Genomic DNA, 14209 nt, shown 5'->3' on the forward strand with positions numbered 1-14209 from the left:
TTTTAAACGATTTTTAAATTAAAACTCTAAATTAAATCACGAGAATGAACAACAAATCATCGAACGTTCGTAGTGAAGATCATTATCAGTCATTAAGAAAAATTACTGACATATGCACGCCGGTGTTTATCAGATTCGCACCTTGTCGATTGTTTCTCGAGAGAAGAATCTGTAGAATCTCTTAAGCAACGGACGATATGCGCATACCTTATGAGCTAATTACAATCCTTTGATGGTAGGTTACGCGCGTATTACACCTGTCCAAGGGATGCGTGTCAATCGATAGAAAAACGTTCCCAGTTGAACTCTTGGTTATCTTGTTTCTCCGCGTTTAACGAAGGCAAACCTGTTGCAACATTGTACAAGTGTACTTAACGTGTTACTTTTCGATGCATTTGTTCATGGGACAAGTTATTACTCATAAATTAATATGAACCTGTTTATAATTAACGAGCCACGTACTATAAAGTCATTCTTCTCTTCAGACGGATTTATGAATTGTTAATTTATGAAGTAAGACTATTCTAATTATACAGCAGCCTATAATACAATAAAATCATCAGACAATTCTACTTGTAATAAAATCGGCAAATAATTCAGCGTGTGTAACAATTCGCAATATTAATACATAATAATCTTACGGAGAGGAGAATCAGGAGATTGCAGATGCAATCAGGGAACGTTAATTTAAATTTTGTTCGGTTAATTAGTAGCCCGGCATCTGCGGAGGTTGAATTCCCCGCGCGACTTCGATACGCATCGGGAGAAATTCACCGAGGGATCAGTTGCGTGCACGCGCAAGGATAAGCCGATGAATAAAATTAAGCAAAAAGTGGTGAGGAGCTCGCGTGGAATTTGGCCGCGTCGCCAGGAATTCGGTTAACCTGTAACAGCAACATATGCTTTAAATACGTTGGTAGGTACTACGTACGTCTACCGATATACCTGCGAGTTCTGTGAACTGAGCGCACTCACCAAAGCGTGCAGTGCGCCATATGTGCCGTCGATTAGGCCACGGGTGGCAACCTCCACATGTGCCGGTCCTTCGTGGATCGCATAGAATACGTGCACATAAATTCCCTCACCCTCGACCCCCGGCATAGGTCGAGTGCTACCTGTGCATTGTAGCAGGCACATACGACGTATGCCAGCCGGTGGTGGAATGCCGACACGTGGAAATCGATATTCCTAACGTGGACCTTGATTTTCTGTTCTCACTATACGATTCACAGTAGAATTGCGTTTGGACCGTCGTTATCACTACTCAACATCTTATAACACGACGACGTCATTCTATATTAAATGATAAATATTAAAAATCGTAAATTAAAAATTTGATCTTGTATTAAATTAAAATTGTCTAGATATTATGGTTTTATAATTATTTTTAGTAATGTCATTGATAAAAGAAAATATAATTATGATGATGATGATAATTATAACAGCTACAGAAAGTTTTGCAGTGTCCATGTACAGAAGCCATTTTTGCTCGAAGCTCGAGTAGCCATTTTTGTGTATGTTGTAATTTGGACTCGCAGTGTCTCGTTCAATAAACTTTTTGCGCGATTCGTTAATTAGTCGGCGACGTTCTCATTAACGTGGTCAGGGAGGGGCATAGCAAACCGATTCTCATCGAGGCTTCACTTCGTCCCCTCGGCTCTCTGTGCCAGGAGGAAACCGCAGAGTCATAATGACGCCCTCTGATAATGGCAACGATATTTACTGTATATCACGCGTATAGACAATATGATTTATATTTGTAATTATTGCGATTATTGATACAGATATAATAGTGGATGCTTCGTATGAACGTAATGATTGCAGCACTTGATTAACTGAATGTTTAAAATCAGATCCGTTTCATACCATTCATATAAATGATAAATCGAAGCTGACGATAATTGGATGAACACGCATTACACATAAACCATCTCGTATTAAATTATATTGTCGTTTATCGTTGAGAATTCCCAGACCAATTGTACGATGCTGTTAATTGAACCTCAACCTAATTTTTTTATTAACAATTATGTAAAACCTATGTTTGAACGTTAAACGTGATATACGATATTTTGTCAAAGATTATTTTGTAAAGTATTTAACAAATTATGTATACATGCGTTACAAATTAACTACTTGAAATTCATCTTGGAGACTGCTTCAAATGGAACAATTCGAGAGGCGTGTAAAAAAATATTTTGTACGGTGATAAAAAATAACGAAATGCATTCCGCGTCATAAAGAGGAACTTGTTACGACGAGGTCTCATTTAACGAGCGTCCGTTAATACACGCATACGCGCTGCGACAAAATTAAGAATGCGTATTAAATAATTAATGACTTCGTTCACCGTCGCCGATGAAAATTAGTAGCTGGCGTAACGGGATCGCTGCAAGAGTGTCCCTTGGAACAGGTTGACCGGGTCCCGAGCCAAGAGAAGCTCTACGAAGGATAATAATGGTGGTACCTGTAACTTTGCGGTTGAAGATTTGTAGAATGTACAGTGAGAAATTCGTACAATGCTCGGCGACGTCGTAAATCTTCGGTTCTATACTTCATTGTCTGACTGTTACGGTTTCTATAGAAAGGAATCGAAGATTGACGATACTGGCAAGAAGGAAGAATTCCTAAACGTACAGGGTACCTGCTCCGGTAATTGACCCCGGGCCAGATCTCGCATTTCAAATAAGGCTCTGCCTCATTTTTTTGCATCCCTCCTCGATAAACATGTTGCATCACCGAAGTATCAATATTATTTACTTAAACATATTTTTATCATAATGATGCTTGCAAATGTTTCTACGATCGTTTTATGCTGTTTGCGAAAAGTGTAGAGAGTAATTCATGAAAATGTCAGTTGCTATAGGTAAAACGTTTGAACTGATAAGAAAGACCGAAGACACGCTTCAGTCGCTCCGTGAAATTTATGTGACGAGGTCGCCTTATCAGTGCGACATTATCAGCCTGTGTGTGTGTATCTGGTCATACAACTCAGTTTAAAGCGTGAAAGCGTCCTTTATCTGTCGAAATTCAACGTCAGACGACGTCGTTCGGACGTCTCGGATATTTATCACGGAGGCTATCCAATCGGGCGCTCGCGCGCACGGGAAGAAACGTGGTCTAGTGGGCCCTCGAGAGGTGCTCCTTACGCGCCGCTTTTTCATCTCGACGAGAAGAGGACGGAAAGAGAGGGAGAGACAAGGAGGGATGGGATAGAAAAAAGGAGGGAGAGACCGAGCGCCGGTAAAAGAAAAAAGAGAGGGGAACAGGGCATATACCTGTTCCGTGCACGCGTGTACGTACGCGTACACGTCGGTGAGGTCCACGCGCGTACGTGCGCGCGCACCACATCCTCCCCCTGTACACACGCTCCCCTTAAGAGCACGAGACCTGGCCAGCACACGTGCGCCCTAGTACACGCACGCTCGCACGTACACTGCCGTTCATAAGTATTAAGCATCCGGTACGGAACATGTTTGTTGACTTCCGCGAAACTTGATAAAATATTTCATTGACGTGATAAGACGAGTAGCGTCTAACTGATGTCGTCTACAAATTATGTTCGGGGCGGCAGTCATTTCAATTGCAAGAGTAGAATTGTGCAATACTCATATCAAGGTTATTCCACTTGACCATTTGAATATACTGTCACTGACTTATATGAATTTCACATGAAATGGTGAATGAGTCGTGAAGTTCATTTCATTCACGCATCAGCTGCTGCCACAAAAGGCAGTCTTCATCTTCTTGTCTCCTGGAAAAGATACCGCGTATCACATCCAGTTACGAGATCGACGGTGTTCGAATACTTCTGGATGGCAATGTACGCGCACGCTTCGTACGTAGCGGACGAAGCCGAGGTAGGGAGAGAGGCCCGATGGATGGGGGTCGGCGCGCGCCACGGGCCGAGGGTGGGGAGAACGGCTCACGTCTTTCACCCCCTGCCCTCTTCGGGCCCCTCGGCGTGTGTGCCCATAACGTTGCTGCCCCCAACTCGGGGCCCACATATCCTCTCTCGTATCCCCTTACTCCACTTACGCGCGGGTACCTTCTTCTCGGCGCGGCGTAGCTTCTCTTCAGCCGTGCCACCCCCTTACTCCGCCGCCTCCTCTTCATCTTCTTCTTCGGAGTCCGAACGACTCCTTCTTTCTTTGCCGCGGCTCGCGGGCTCCTCTCTTTTCAATCCGGTGCGCGTGGTTCTCCTCTTTCTCTCTTCCTTCCTTGGCTCACTCGGTCTCTGGACCAGCTTTTCTTTCTCCCGGTAACTGTTCAAATTTCGATCCCCGAGACACCGGCCAGCACGCGTGGGGATGTGGACCCTTCTTGTTGCGCGCCCGCTCAGTGTCTCTCACGCGTGTACAGGAATTCCTACGTCGACTCGAACACGACGATCCAGAAGCTTGCCGTTACGTCGATCATTAAGCTGTTCTCTATTAAACTGTAGTACGATCTTTATCTTATGTATTTGTTAAAATACACAAGTTATATGAATAAAGATAATAAAAATATATAATGACAGTGTACAATTTTTATATAATATATAATGACAATGTACAATTTCAATCGATCTTTTTCTGTCTCATCAATATTACTTTTAAAATTGTAATGAAATTATACGATCATTCGCACAGTGCCATGACACAATTCCATGAGCACGAGTCTAAGCTATGAAGCGCAACTTCCGAGAAACATGAACCGCAAGTTAAGTCGAGTTATCTCGCCGATAACGACGAAGGGTATCGTCTTTAAATATCCAAATCAGCAAATAGACAGCAACTGGCGGGGCGGAGGGCACGAGACGAAATGCGCTTGGCGATCTACGGCAAGATGAGAATCTCGGGCGCGTTGTAGGGCCTTTGGATCCGGCGACGACGGTGGTGGTGCCTATGGTGGGGAAACGAACAAGGGTATGAGGCGCTGCAAGCCAGTAGGGTAGGAAGGAGGGGAAGAAGATGGGGGTTTAGGGCCCGAGATCGAGTACGGGGCCCGGTAGTGGGGATAGGCGCGTGCCCGCCCTGGCTATATAAGGCCTCGAACCCTTCTTAGTAAGGCATTTCGGGAGCCAAGTCCGTACAGTCAACGTCAAGGGTGCGGTTCAGTTTTCAAACTCTCTCGTTCAAACGTTTCGGACGTGTCAGCGTTTTCTCTCTTGCTGTTGGTTACTCGTATTCGAAACTCGAAGGTGTCGTAAGAACAGGTCGACGGGATAATCGAGAAAGGGTTGAATCGTCGTAAATAATCGTCGATCGGTAATCGCGAGTACTTCGGATTCTAATTGTCAAGGTCATCCGGCACGCGCTGCCGCACACTCCTGCTCTCGGCAGTGGGGGGTATCGAAACAGTGTGATATGACCTTAGTGGGATCGAACGAGGAGAACGTATTGCCCATCATGTTGAGCGTGCAGCAGCAGCATCATCACCACAACCTCCACGGTTCGAGCGCGACCGGCGGGCAAACGCACCGCGGGAACGTGATCGTTTCGACCAGCAGCATGCCGGCGAACGATATCAAGATCCAGCAACACGGTTGCAAGCGATCGAAGATTTACGGGCAGGCGACCGGGCCTTACGGCGCGGTGCCTCATCAGCCGGCCTCGGTCGCCCGGCGAAACGCACGGGAACGGAATCGTGTCAAACAGGTGAACAACGGATTCGCCACGTTGAGGCAACACATACCGCAGAGCGTGGCACAAGCACTGGGTGGGAGCACGGCTGGCACCCACGGCGGTGCCAGGGCCGGTAGCAAAAAACTGTCGAAAGTCGAGACGCTGAGGATGGCCGTCGAGTACATCAGAAGTCTGCAACGTCTCCTCGAGGAACACGACGGTGGCTCCGACGTGACAAGCGTTTCGTCGCCGACGTCTTCGCCACCCTCGTCCACCTCCTCGGCCTCGTCCACGTGCGGCTCTACCGGCGGAATCGGCGTCGACTCTAATCATCACTCGGCCGAGCTCAGACTTCGCGGCAACGTCAACAGCGATTTGCGACATCAGAATAATAACGATATACATCGGCATCAACATTTGAGACAAAATCCTAGCCCGACGTTCGTGCCAACGCCTTGCTCCGAGGCGTCAAGCTCGCCGACGCCGAGTTTCGTCTCCGAGGCGTCTTCAGCTGGCAGTCAGGGTTACGGAACGTCTGGCGCGCTCTACCCGGCCCACTCCGATGCCTACGATAATTACGAGCCGATGAGCCCCGAGGACGAAGAGCTGTTGGATGTCATCTCGTGGTGGCAACAGAGTCAATGAGGAACTGGTGCCTGCTCCGACTTTGCCCCTGAACCTCTCGAAGGTAGGTGTCGTGATTTCAAGGTTCTTTCATCAGATATCTTAAATACAGTGACCGGTATTCGATTAAATCGTTCCATCGATTTATCCAAGTAAACAGTGTAATTAGATTCGAGTTCAGTTCATTCCGCACTTCTTTAACATTTTATATAATCAGTATTTTTCATTATCTGCTTAACTACAAGCTTGAACAAAAGATAAAATGCTTTCTTACGCGATGTATCTCCTGAGTCAAGAAAGTGTCATTAAACATTTTATGCGAGGACAGCATAAGGAACCGAGCCGAAACGTTGCGTCACATTCACGATCCCCACCTACTTTTTTTTCTTCTAAAAGCTTCTCACCTCCCTCGCTCGTTCTCGGCGACCGTAAATTTCGCCCCGTGAGGTAACATCCGCGTTACGGCGCGACGCGGCGCGGAGGAAGTTCAAAGAAATTTCCGAGCAGATTTGTGACCTTGCCCCGTGACAATGGCGCGCGCGACCCCTCGCTGAAACCTCCGGCCATTCAAATCGCAGACTCCATTCAGGAGGGGCACCGCCGAGTATACATTCGAGAAGCGACGCTTTTGTGCCCGATTTCTTTCACCGCGTCACTAACACGCGTGACACGACCCATGTACGCGCGTATGTGTGTACGGTAGTCCCTCTACCGTTTTTTCCGTCCCTCCTCACCCTTCGACTATCGGAGTCGTCCGATCCTCCCTGAAGATTTTGCCACCTATACTGAATTCAAAAACTTTAGCTTCGGATCAAAGACTGTCACTGCAGAACCTGTGCAATCTTATAAAATCAGTATAGTTCAACTATTTATCAGTGTACAGTTTATGAACATACTTTTAAACGAGATCGTGTTACGAACAGGAAAGCATTGAAGCTCGATTATGATCTTGATCGATGCAACATTCCCTGGTAGATTCGACGCTTTTAACCGTTCCTTCCCGCGGATTTTCTCTCACTCCATCTCACGCTTCATTCGGTTTTTCCTCTCTATTTCATTCCGACCGGCCTCCTATACATATCTCTCTTTTTCACATTGACAAGAGAGACGATTTCGTCTGCTGCGTTTAACTTGAATGCATCTTTCAGGATATTTCAGTCCCCCTTTTGTGGGTTTTTGAACCGGTACGCCTATTCTATCGTCTCGCTTTCCCCTTCGTTCTCCTCCTCTCCTCCAACTTCTTCACGTCGCCTTTGCCCCGCGAAAAGAATCCGTCCCGGTAAAACTGCCCTTACCTGAAATCATCCCCTACCTCTCCTATACCTGTAGCGTCTTCTCTTACCAATCCTGCGACAATTTCCTACGGAATAAATTTATAAACTGGTATACCGTTCTTTTCGTTAATACGACGAGATTGCTGGTACCAGAAAAATAATTTTATTTAGACTCGAATTAATATAATAAAAAAATTGAAGCATTTTATCTTTTCAATTTGTAAGAAGAAACAACGAATTTTGTGTTAGGCGATTCTGATTACTAAATGTTTTCTCTTTTTCTTTTCCAGAAATATATGAGGTGCAGGGGTCGGAATGGGGTGACAAACGGCGGCTGTTCTACGGACTGTGATCTAGTCAATAATTGTACCCACGTAATTGTAACAGGAGAGTCACATCGTTTTTGTCCTTACTTTGTGCTAAAGTAGACGCGGTTGTATATACAAAACGGGTTTTCCGAAACGTTAATTACAGTAAGAAACGTTAATTATAGAGAGTAATATTTATGTCGTATCGACATTAAGAAGACAATTGAACAATATTGTCCAGATATCCTCGAAGGATGTAGCATTCCAGAGTGCCTTACACAGAATATTATATATTGTTAATTTTGAATTGGCAAATCCCTCTAATACCATGGCATATATTTTATTAGTTACTCTTTGCTCTTACAATTAGACAAGCCTTATAATTATCAAACGAGACTTGATCGATCTTACGTACTGAGAAAACATGTCGAAACATTTTATCAACGTTACTCAGAGAATATTAGCACCGAAATAAACTATTTATATCGTATCGCAATTAAAAACTTAATTTAACAGCGGTTCCACCGTAAACTGTGGAGCGTTATTATAGAATCTTGTAATTATGTTGTAAATGATTATATACATCGAAATGGACGCAGATAAATCGCATTCGTTGGTCAGTTCATATTTGAACTAAAAATAAAAATCGTGCTGGTGCCTTGTAAATAAATAACAAAACAATTTGTTAAATATATTGAACAACGTTATGAATAATATTAAATGAATTTTCTCATTGTCCTGTACCACCTCTTTCCTTTGCAAATAAACTTTAATCAATTCGTTGAGGAAAAGTGTATATTTATTACACTTGGCCATAAAGTTTTATACATATAGTGTTGGAGTATCGCAAAATCTAATGGAACACAGGTATTAACACAAAGTAAACATAGGATCGGAGTCTGAGAGTGCCTGAAAAGTGTGAAACTTGTCGGTGATTTATGTCCAGGGTAGAAACTTTCTTTTACACCTGACTCCGGAAAGGCGGAGTTCAGGTAAGTCCTCACCAGTAATCGCGATTACTCGCCTCGGGAGTAAGTGAATCCTGCACCAGGGTAACGGTACCTATCTTCGGAAAAACGCACGAGGGAATCGATCCCTGGTTCTCAGTTTAAAATAAAATAAAAAAAGTCGGGGGAATCGTAACGACTGGTGTCGTTTCGTTTCGTTTCGCCCGTCCCAGGTAGATTCCGGTTACTAACCTGTCCGCCGTCTTAACGGTTACGATAGTTTTGGCCCAGGGTAACAAATCTCTCCAGCCAGGTATCGATCGTCTCTATCGTAAAGTTTTAGTACTGCGGGGTACAATTGTTCTTACTAGAACCCATTTAGGAATTGTTTTATTCAATGTCAAACGAGTAATTCAAGATTGCGTTTAGCATAACCGAAACGAGAAAATAGTGGTATAATATTAATACATTCATTTGAAATTAGAATCAATTGTTTCCTTGATTGGACTGTTCCCTATGGAAATCATTTTATTGATTATTTTATAAATTATATTGTACCTTTTCTGTCAACGATAATTATTATTTGGATTTGGGATTTCTTTAAATTTGACATTAAATTTATCCGCGCAATGATTGACTGACTGACTGATTTTATGCAAAGTGGTGATCCCCAGTTTTGACCGCAAATCGTGACGCATTGTGCGCACTGAAAGCCGCAGCGATTTACATCTTTTGTGGTCCGAAAATGCCGGTTCGACAGAAAAATTACTGTGATTCCCGACAGGTTATTTACTCAAAGACCGCAAGGACATTGATAGGGATAATGGGGGAGCACTCCGCCCCCTTCGACGCCGTTTCAAAACCGAATTGTGCGCACCGCTTCGCGAAACGCTTCAGGGCGGTGCACCCTGTCCCTAGACCTGTGATCGTCGGTCGCGTTCTACGAAAAATCAAAGAAAATCGTTCCCATTTTCCGTCAACCGTTATTACGCATCGTTAGTATCGACGTAATTACAGAAATGAAGTTTTCCCAGCCGAAAAGGAAGTTTGTTAAGTTGAATAGAATCATTAGCAAACGGGTGTTCGACAATAACTGTGATTAGAAAAATTTCGGACTAGAACAGATTTTTCTAATACTCGCATCAATTATTTTCATGGTTCGTCATTTAACAATAAATATCAACGAACTTTGAATTATTTAAATTGCCCGAGTTTTATTGCATAACGAGGATATTTTAATAGTGAATACCTAATGTGACAAAATTCATCAGACTCGCGTTATCGCGTCAGCACATTAGCCTACAACGTTAAGCGCACGCGTTACATTACTAGGAAATCGTGGACGTTGAGTAAGTAAATCCTCTTATCCATATCGATGACGGGTCGGACCGGAGGAACACGACGGACGCGACATGGAAGAGCGAAACGCGAATGGGAGTTCAGTCGGTGTCGCGCGGAGACGTAGCGACGATAGAATCGCGGGGACTGGTCCTGGCTTGTACAACGCGCAACAAGTTAAAACGACGAGGAGGTATTTCTTTGAAAGGGTTAACGCCAACCGAGACTTGATCGAAAGCAATGGAGAATTGGTCATTACAATGACGTACAACATGCTCGAGGTTGTACCATAAACTGCACAATACTTTTTGTGATGAAATTCTGAAAAAGTTTGATCGGCAGTCGTGTTATAAAATTTCAAATATTATTAGCCGAATTTCTAACTGACGTCAATCATCAATTACAATCATTCGTTTATTCGCCAGTCGACCAATTATATTGTAAATTTTCTTATGAGATGAAATTATTCTGTCATAATAATTCATGTAATTAAGACGGACGTTTACTCATATTATTCGTATTATACGTACAATAAAATTAGCCAGACATTCGAAACAAATCATTATCTGAAATTGTTACTCATTAATTTCGTGCGAGGGACCTCCTCTCTGAGGAGAGAGGAATAAGCAACGACACTCGTTGCATCTTGTTACTGCCTTGTCGTTCCCGTTCTTCTTTTAAAGGTTAAATTGGATTTAAATTTTGAGATTTATAACGCGGCCGGGCGAGATTTCGTTTCGGGGAACTCTCGCGACGATCTTCTTCCTTCTTTTTAATTCTTTTCGCTGCGCCGGTGAGCGAAGCTGTCCCTTTCAATCTCAAACGATTTATAGGGAAACGATATCACAATTCATTGCGTTCTTTTAATTCAATTCAGCAATTTTAATCATTTGTTTAAATAATGCGATATTCACTAATGACGTTGAGGTTTACACGTGCAAGTTGCAGTATTTTGATATTTTATCAATTGATCTTGTAATACTTATTTATTTGTAAAATAATACCTGGAACCACTATTCTTCGATCTATTAAGCTGTTAATAACAGGCAAACGAGAAATGTTTAAAACGAGTTTATGAAAAGAAAAAGGAAATACTCGAGCCCTGAAGCGTTTAATCGCTTACTTGGTGTAACTTTGTTGCTGGAGTGCTTATTAGCGCGAGTCACGGCCCGAAGGGAAAATGTCATGTCAAACGCAGCCACAATAACAAGCAGAAACACACACGTACGTATGTAATCTTGTCGGATATGCCTATCAATTTTTTTCAATTTCGCAGATCTCTATAAGTATCCTCGACCTTTTCCGTAAAAATGCAATTACCCACGACGAATGCGCGCGTCTCGTTTTTAATTCGACGCGACAAATCGGATCACTGAAATCCCTGTCGGATCTGCTGACTTGTAAATTTGCTAACGGTTTCCAAAAAATTTTTAAAACGCGTTCCCGATTCCCCGTGGCCGATAAGTCATCCGAGTCGTTACGTGCGAGATGGAAAGTACGTGATACCCGTACGCGATTCGTTTTTAAGCACTCGGTACGTGTACCAAAAGGAGGACGTGAGTCGCTGCGATTTATGCAACCTTTAAATATGAAATATGCGGATTTTCGGTTAGCACACCTTTTTAATGAGATGAATAGTCGATGTTCATTTAATTTTCGACATTAATCATCTTTTCTGATGTAATATAGTATGTGATATTTTTATTTTAATACTGACTAGTGAATTAAAAAAGTTTTATTAACTGAAGCTCATATTTTATTTAAAGACAAATCTGCATTTTATCAATTAACGTTAAAAATATATTATTTTGCATATAAATCCGCAATCTGTGTCTGATAATAATGTTAATCGATTATGTCATGAAATAATATTCTCTCTTTGCATTAAATTTTATGTTATAACGAATACTAATTGCCATAAAGCTCAAATATATTCCATTGGATCCCGGCAGCATTTTACTCATCGTTTGTCTCGAAAGCGAGATTTTAGCCGCGCGCTGGCTGGGAAGGAACGAGTCTATAATATATTCTGCGTCCCTTCTCCTCTCATCCTCTGGCTTTCGCGATTACGCTTCTTCACGGTCGACGGTGACCGCGTATGTACGCTCTCTCGCTAACTGCTCGTCCCAGTCGAATAATTAAAAGCAAGTTTCGTCTCTCGGATCGCTTTCAACCAGTTGTCCACCGTGCATCTTATTCCGGTAGATCAGAATCGGGAAAATATTACACTGAAACTCCGGCTAATCACTTGAACATTGATGCTAATGTTCAATTAGGTATGCCGAGGATTTTCCTTCCCTGTTCATTTGCAAGTCTAAAAATGTTCATGTACCTTCCAATAAAACGTGTTATACACATTGAAGAAATTATGTTAGTTATTCAACTATACAGGGTGTGAAAAAATGTTAGAACCGAAAATGGCAGATTGGAAGGGTTGAACAACAATTTCCTTTCGTAAAATGAAAGACGGGGCTTTGTAATCGAGTTATTAACAGGAAACAGGGACCATTGAGAGATTAGTGTGACGTCATGAGAATTGCCCTTTGCCGTAGCCGCAAATACATCGCACGCAGGTAAAATCCGTGCCATAAACCGTTCGAAAGCACAATTACCAGCTAATTCTTTTATATTTCTCTTAAAATATTAGATTAAAGAAATCGAAAAGAATTAGCTGGGGAGATCTCTTCTGAATGATTTTCCCAACCTGCCATTTTCGGCTCTTACACTTTTTCTGGGACACCCTGAAAACGTATAACATTTTGTTTTTGATATTCCGTATTCTTATGTTGTATCCATTTTGTTTTTATATATTTAAAAAGAATTCGAGGTGTAAAATTGGTCGCAGCGAGCGGTGTCAGGGTTAATGAAATCGTCATTGGACCGGCCGGAAGCGATCGTGAAAAGCGTCCTACTTGGCGACGTATTCACAATGGGCATTCAGAATGACGCGGGACATTTTATACATAAGCGATCGCGTCGTCACGGGCGGTCCGGTCCTCGCGCTATATTCGAATTCGTTTAGTGAGGAGCGAACGTTTCCCGAAAGCTGAATGACGAGAGAGAAGAGGGAGCAGTAAAGGGCGAGGGATGCAGCTCGTGCCCCGAGACATTTTACAAATTCGCCAGGAGGACGCGGTGTATCGTGGGTGGTCGTGAAACGTGACGGCTTCCTTCGGGGGACGCGCGTCGGGACCCGGGATTTCTCCGGGGTTTCCGCAGGAATTCGTCGCGATCGAGTATACCGGTGTTGAGACGTCGAGATACAATCGAGAGGCGATATAAGCCGTTGGCGAACTTTACCGGTCGCCTCCCGTTGCTGGGAAGACGTTTACGACTCCGCGACGACGTATGGGTAGGCCAGGCTGTGCTTCGATCAGTTTTACGATAGCCTCGCTCGTATCGCTAGAAATTTTCTGTATAAAATAGTTACTTAATTAATATTTAAATCTCGCGAGAGAAATAAGAATGTCAGCTGTCTTTCTATTTATTTCAATTTATATCCTCGTTCAAGCGGAAAGACTGACGATTTTTAAATTGATTTATTTTGGCAATCTTTCTGCAATAGAATTATAAAGAGCTTCGTAACTCAAGTCAAATTAAATATATAAAATAATATTTATTCAATTTATCGTGTATGGAACATTTTTTAATATAATACAATATACAGTATAGCTATGTGTTTCAAATGTAGCGTTATAAGTACAACAGATTCCTTAAATATGACAGCTCTACTCTCTCGATCTAAAGAAGATATCACAATCGTATTATATCTGACACCTTTACACTGAATGTACATGTTAGAATAGAAATGAAACGGAAGATAGAAGTCACGATACAGAGTGAGAGATAACAAGATCGATACTCCAGTTTCTCCTGTGTGTAGCCAGATGAGACACCTCCTGCAGGGATGAAAATGCATTCATGCTTTTATACAGGGTGACCAGTAATATTAAACAGTGATCCAGCATTTAAAGTAAAAAGAATATTTAAGAAAAATTTTTTTGATTTTAATTAATTAAGTTAATAATAAAAAAATGTTTGTATATATTTTATTTTACAGTCTAGTCACTTGATCATAAAAATCATTTTAAAAAATGATTTATTAATTCGAA

The 14209-nt window shown here is 42.5% G+C and overlaps 1 protein-coding gene across 1 annotated transcript; it reads left to right on the top strand.

Annotated features, from left to right (window-relative positions):
- The first annotated feature begins 4977 nt into the window (after positions 1-4977).
- LOC108626510 (achaete-scute complex protein T3) lies at positions 4978-8457 on the top strand. The gene is made up of 2 exons (XM_018027218.2): positions 4978-6294; positions 7795-8457. The coding sequence occupies exon 1, from the start codon at positions 5349-5351 to the stop codon at positions 6249-6251; it is 903 nt and encodes a 300-aa protein (XP_017882707.1). The 5' UTR covers positions 4978-5348; the 3' UTR covers positions 6252-6294; positions 7795-8457.
- The last annotated feature ends 5752 nt before the right edge of the window (positions 8458-14209 follow it).

This window comes from Ceratina calcarata, unplaced genomic scaffold (genome assembly GCF_001652005.2).
Source record: "Ceratina calcarata isolate Rehan_Ccalc_2016 unplaced genomic scaffold, ASM165200v1 scaffold406, whole genome shotgun sequence".
Lineage (NCBI taxonomy): Eukaryota > Metazoa > Arthropoda > Insecta > Hymenoptera > Apidae > Ceratina > Ceratina calcarata.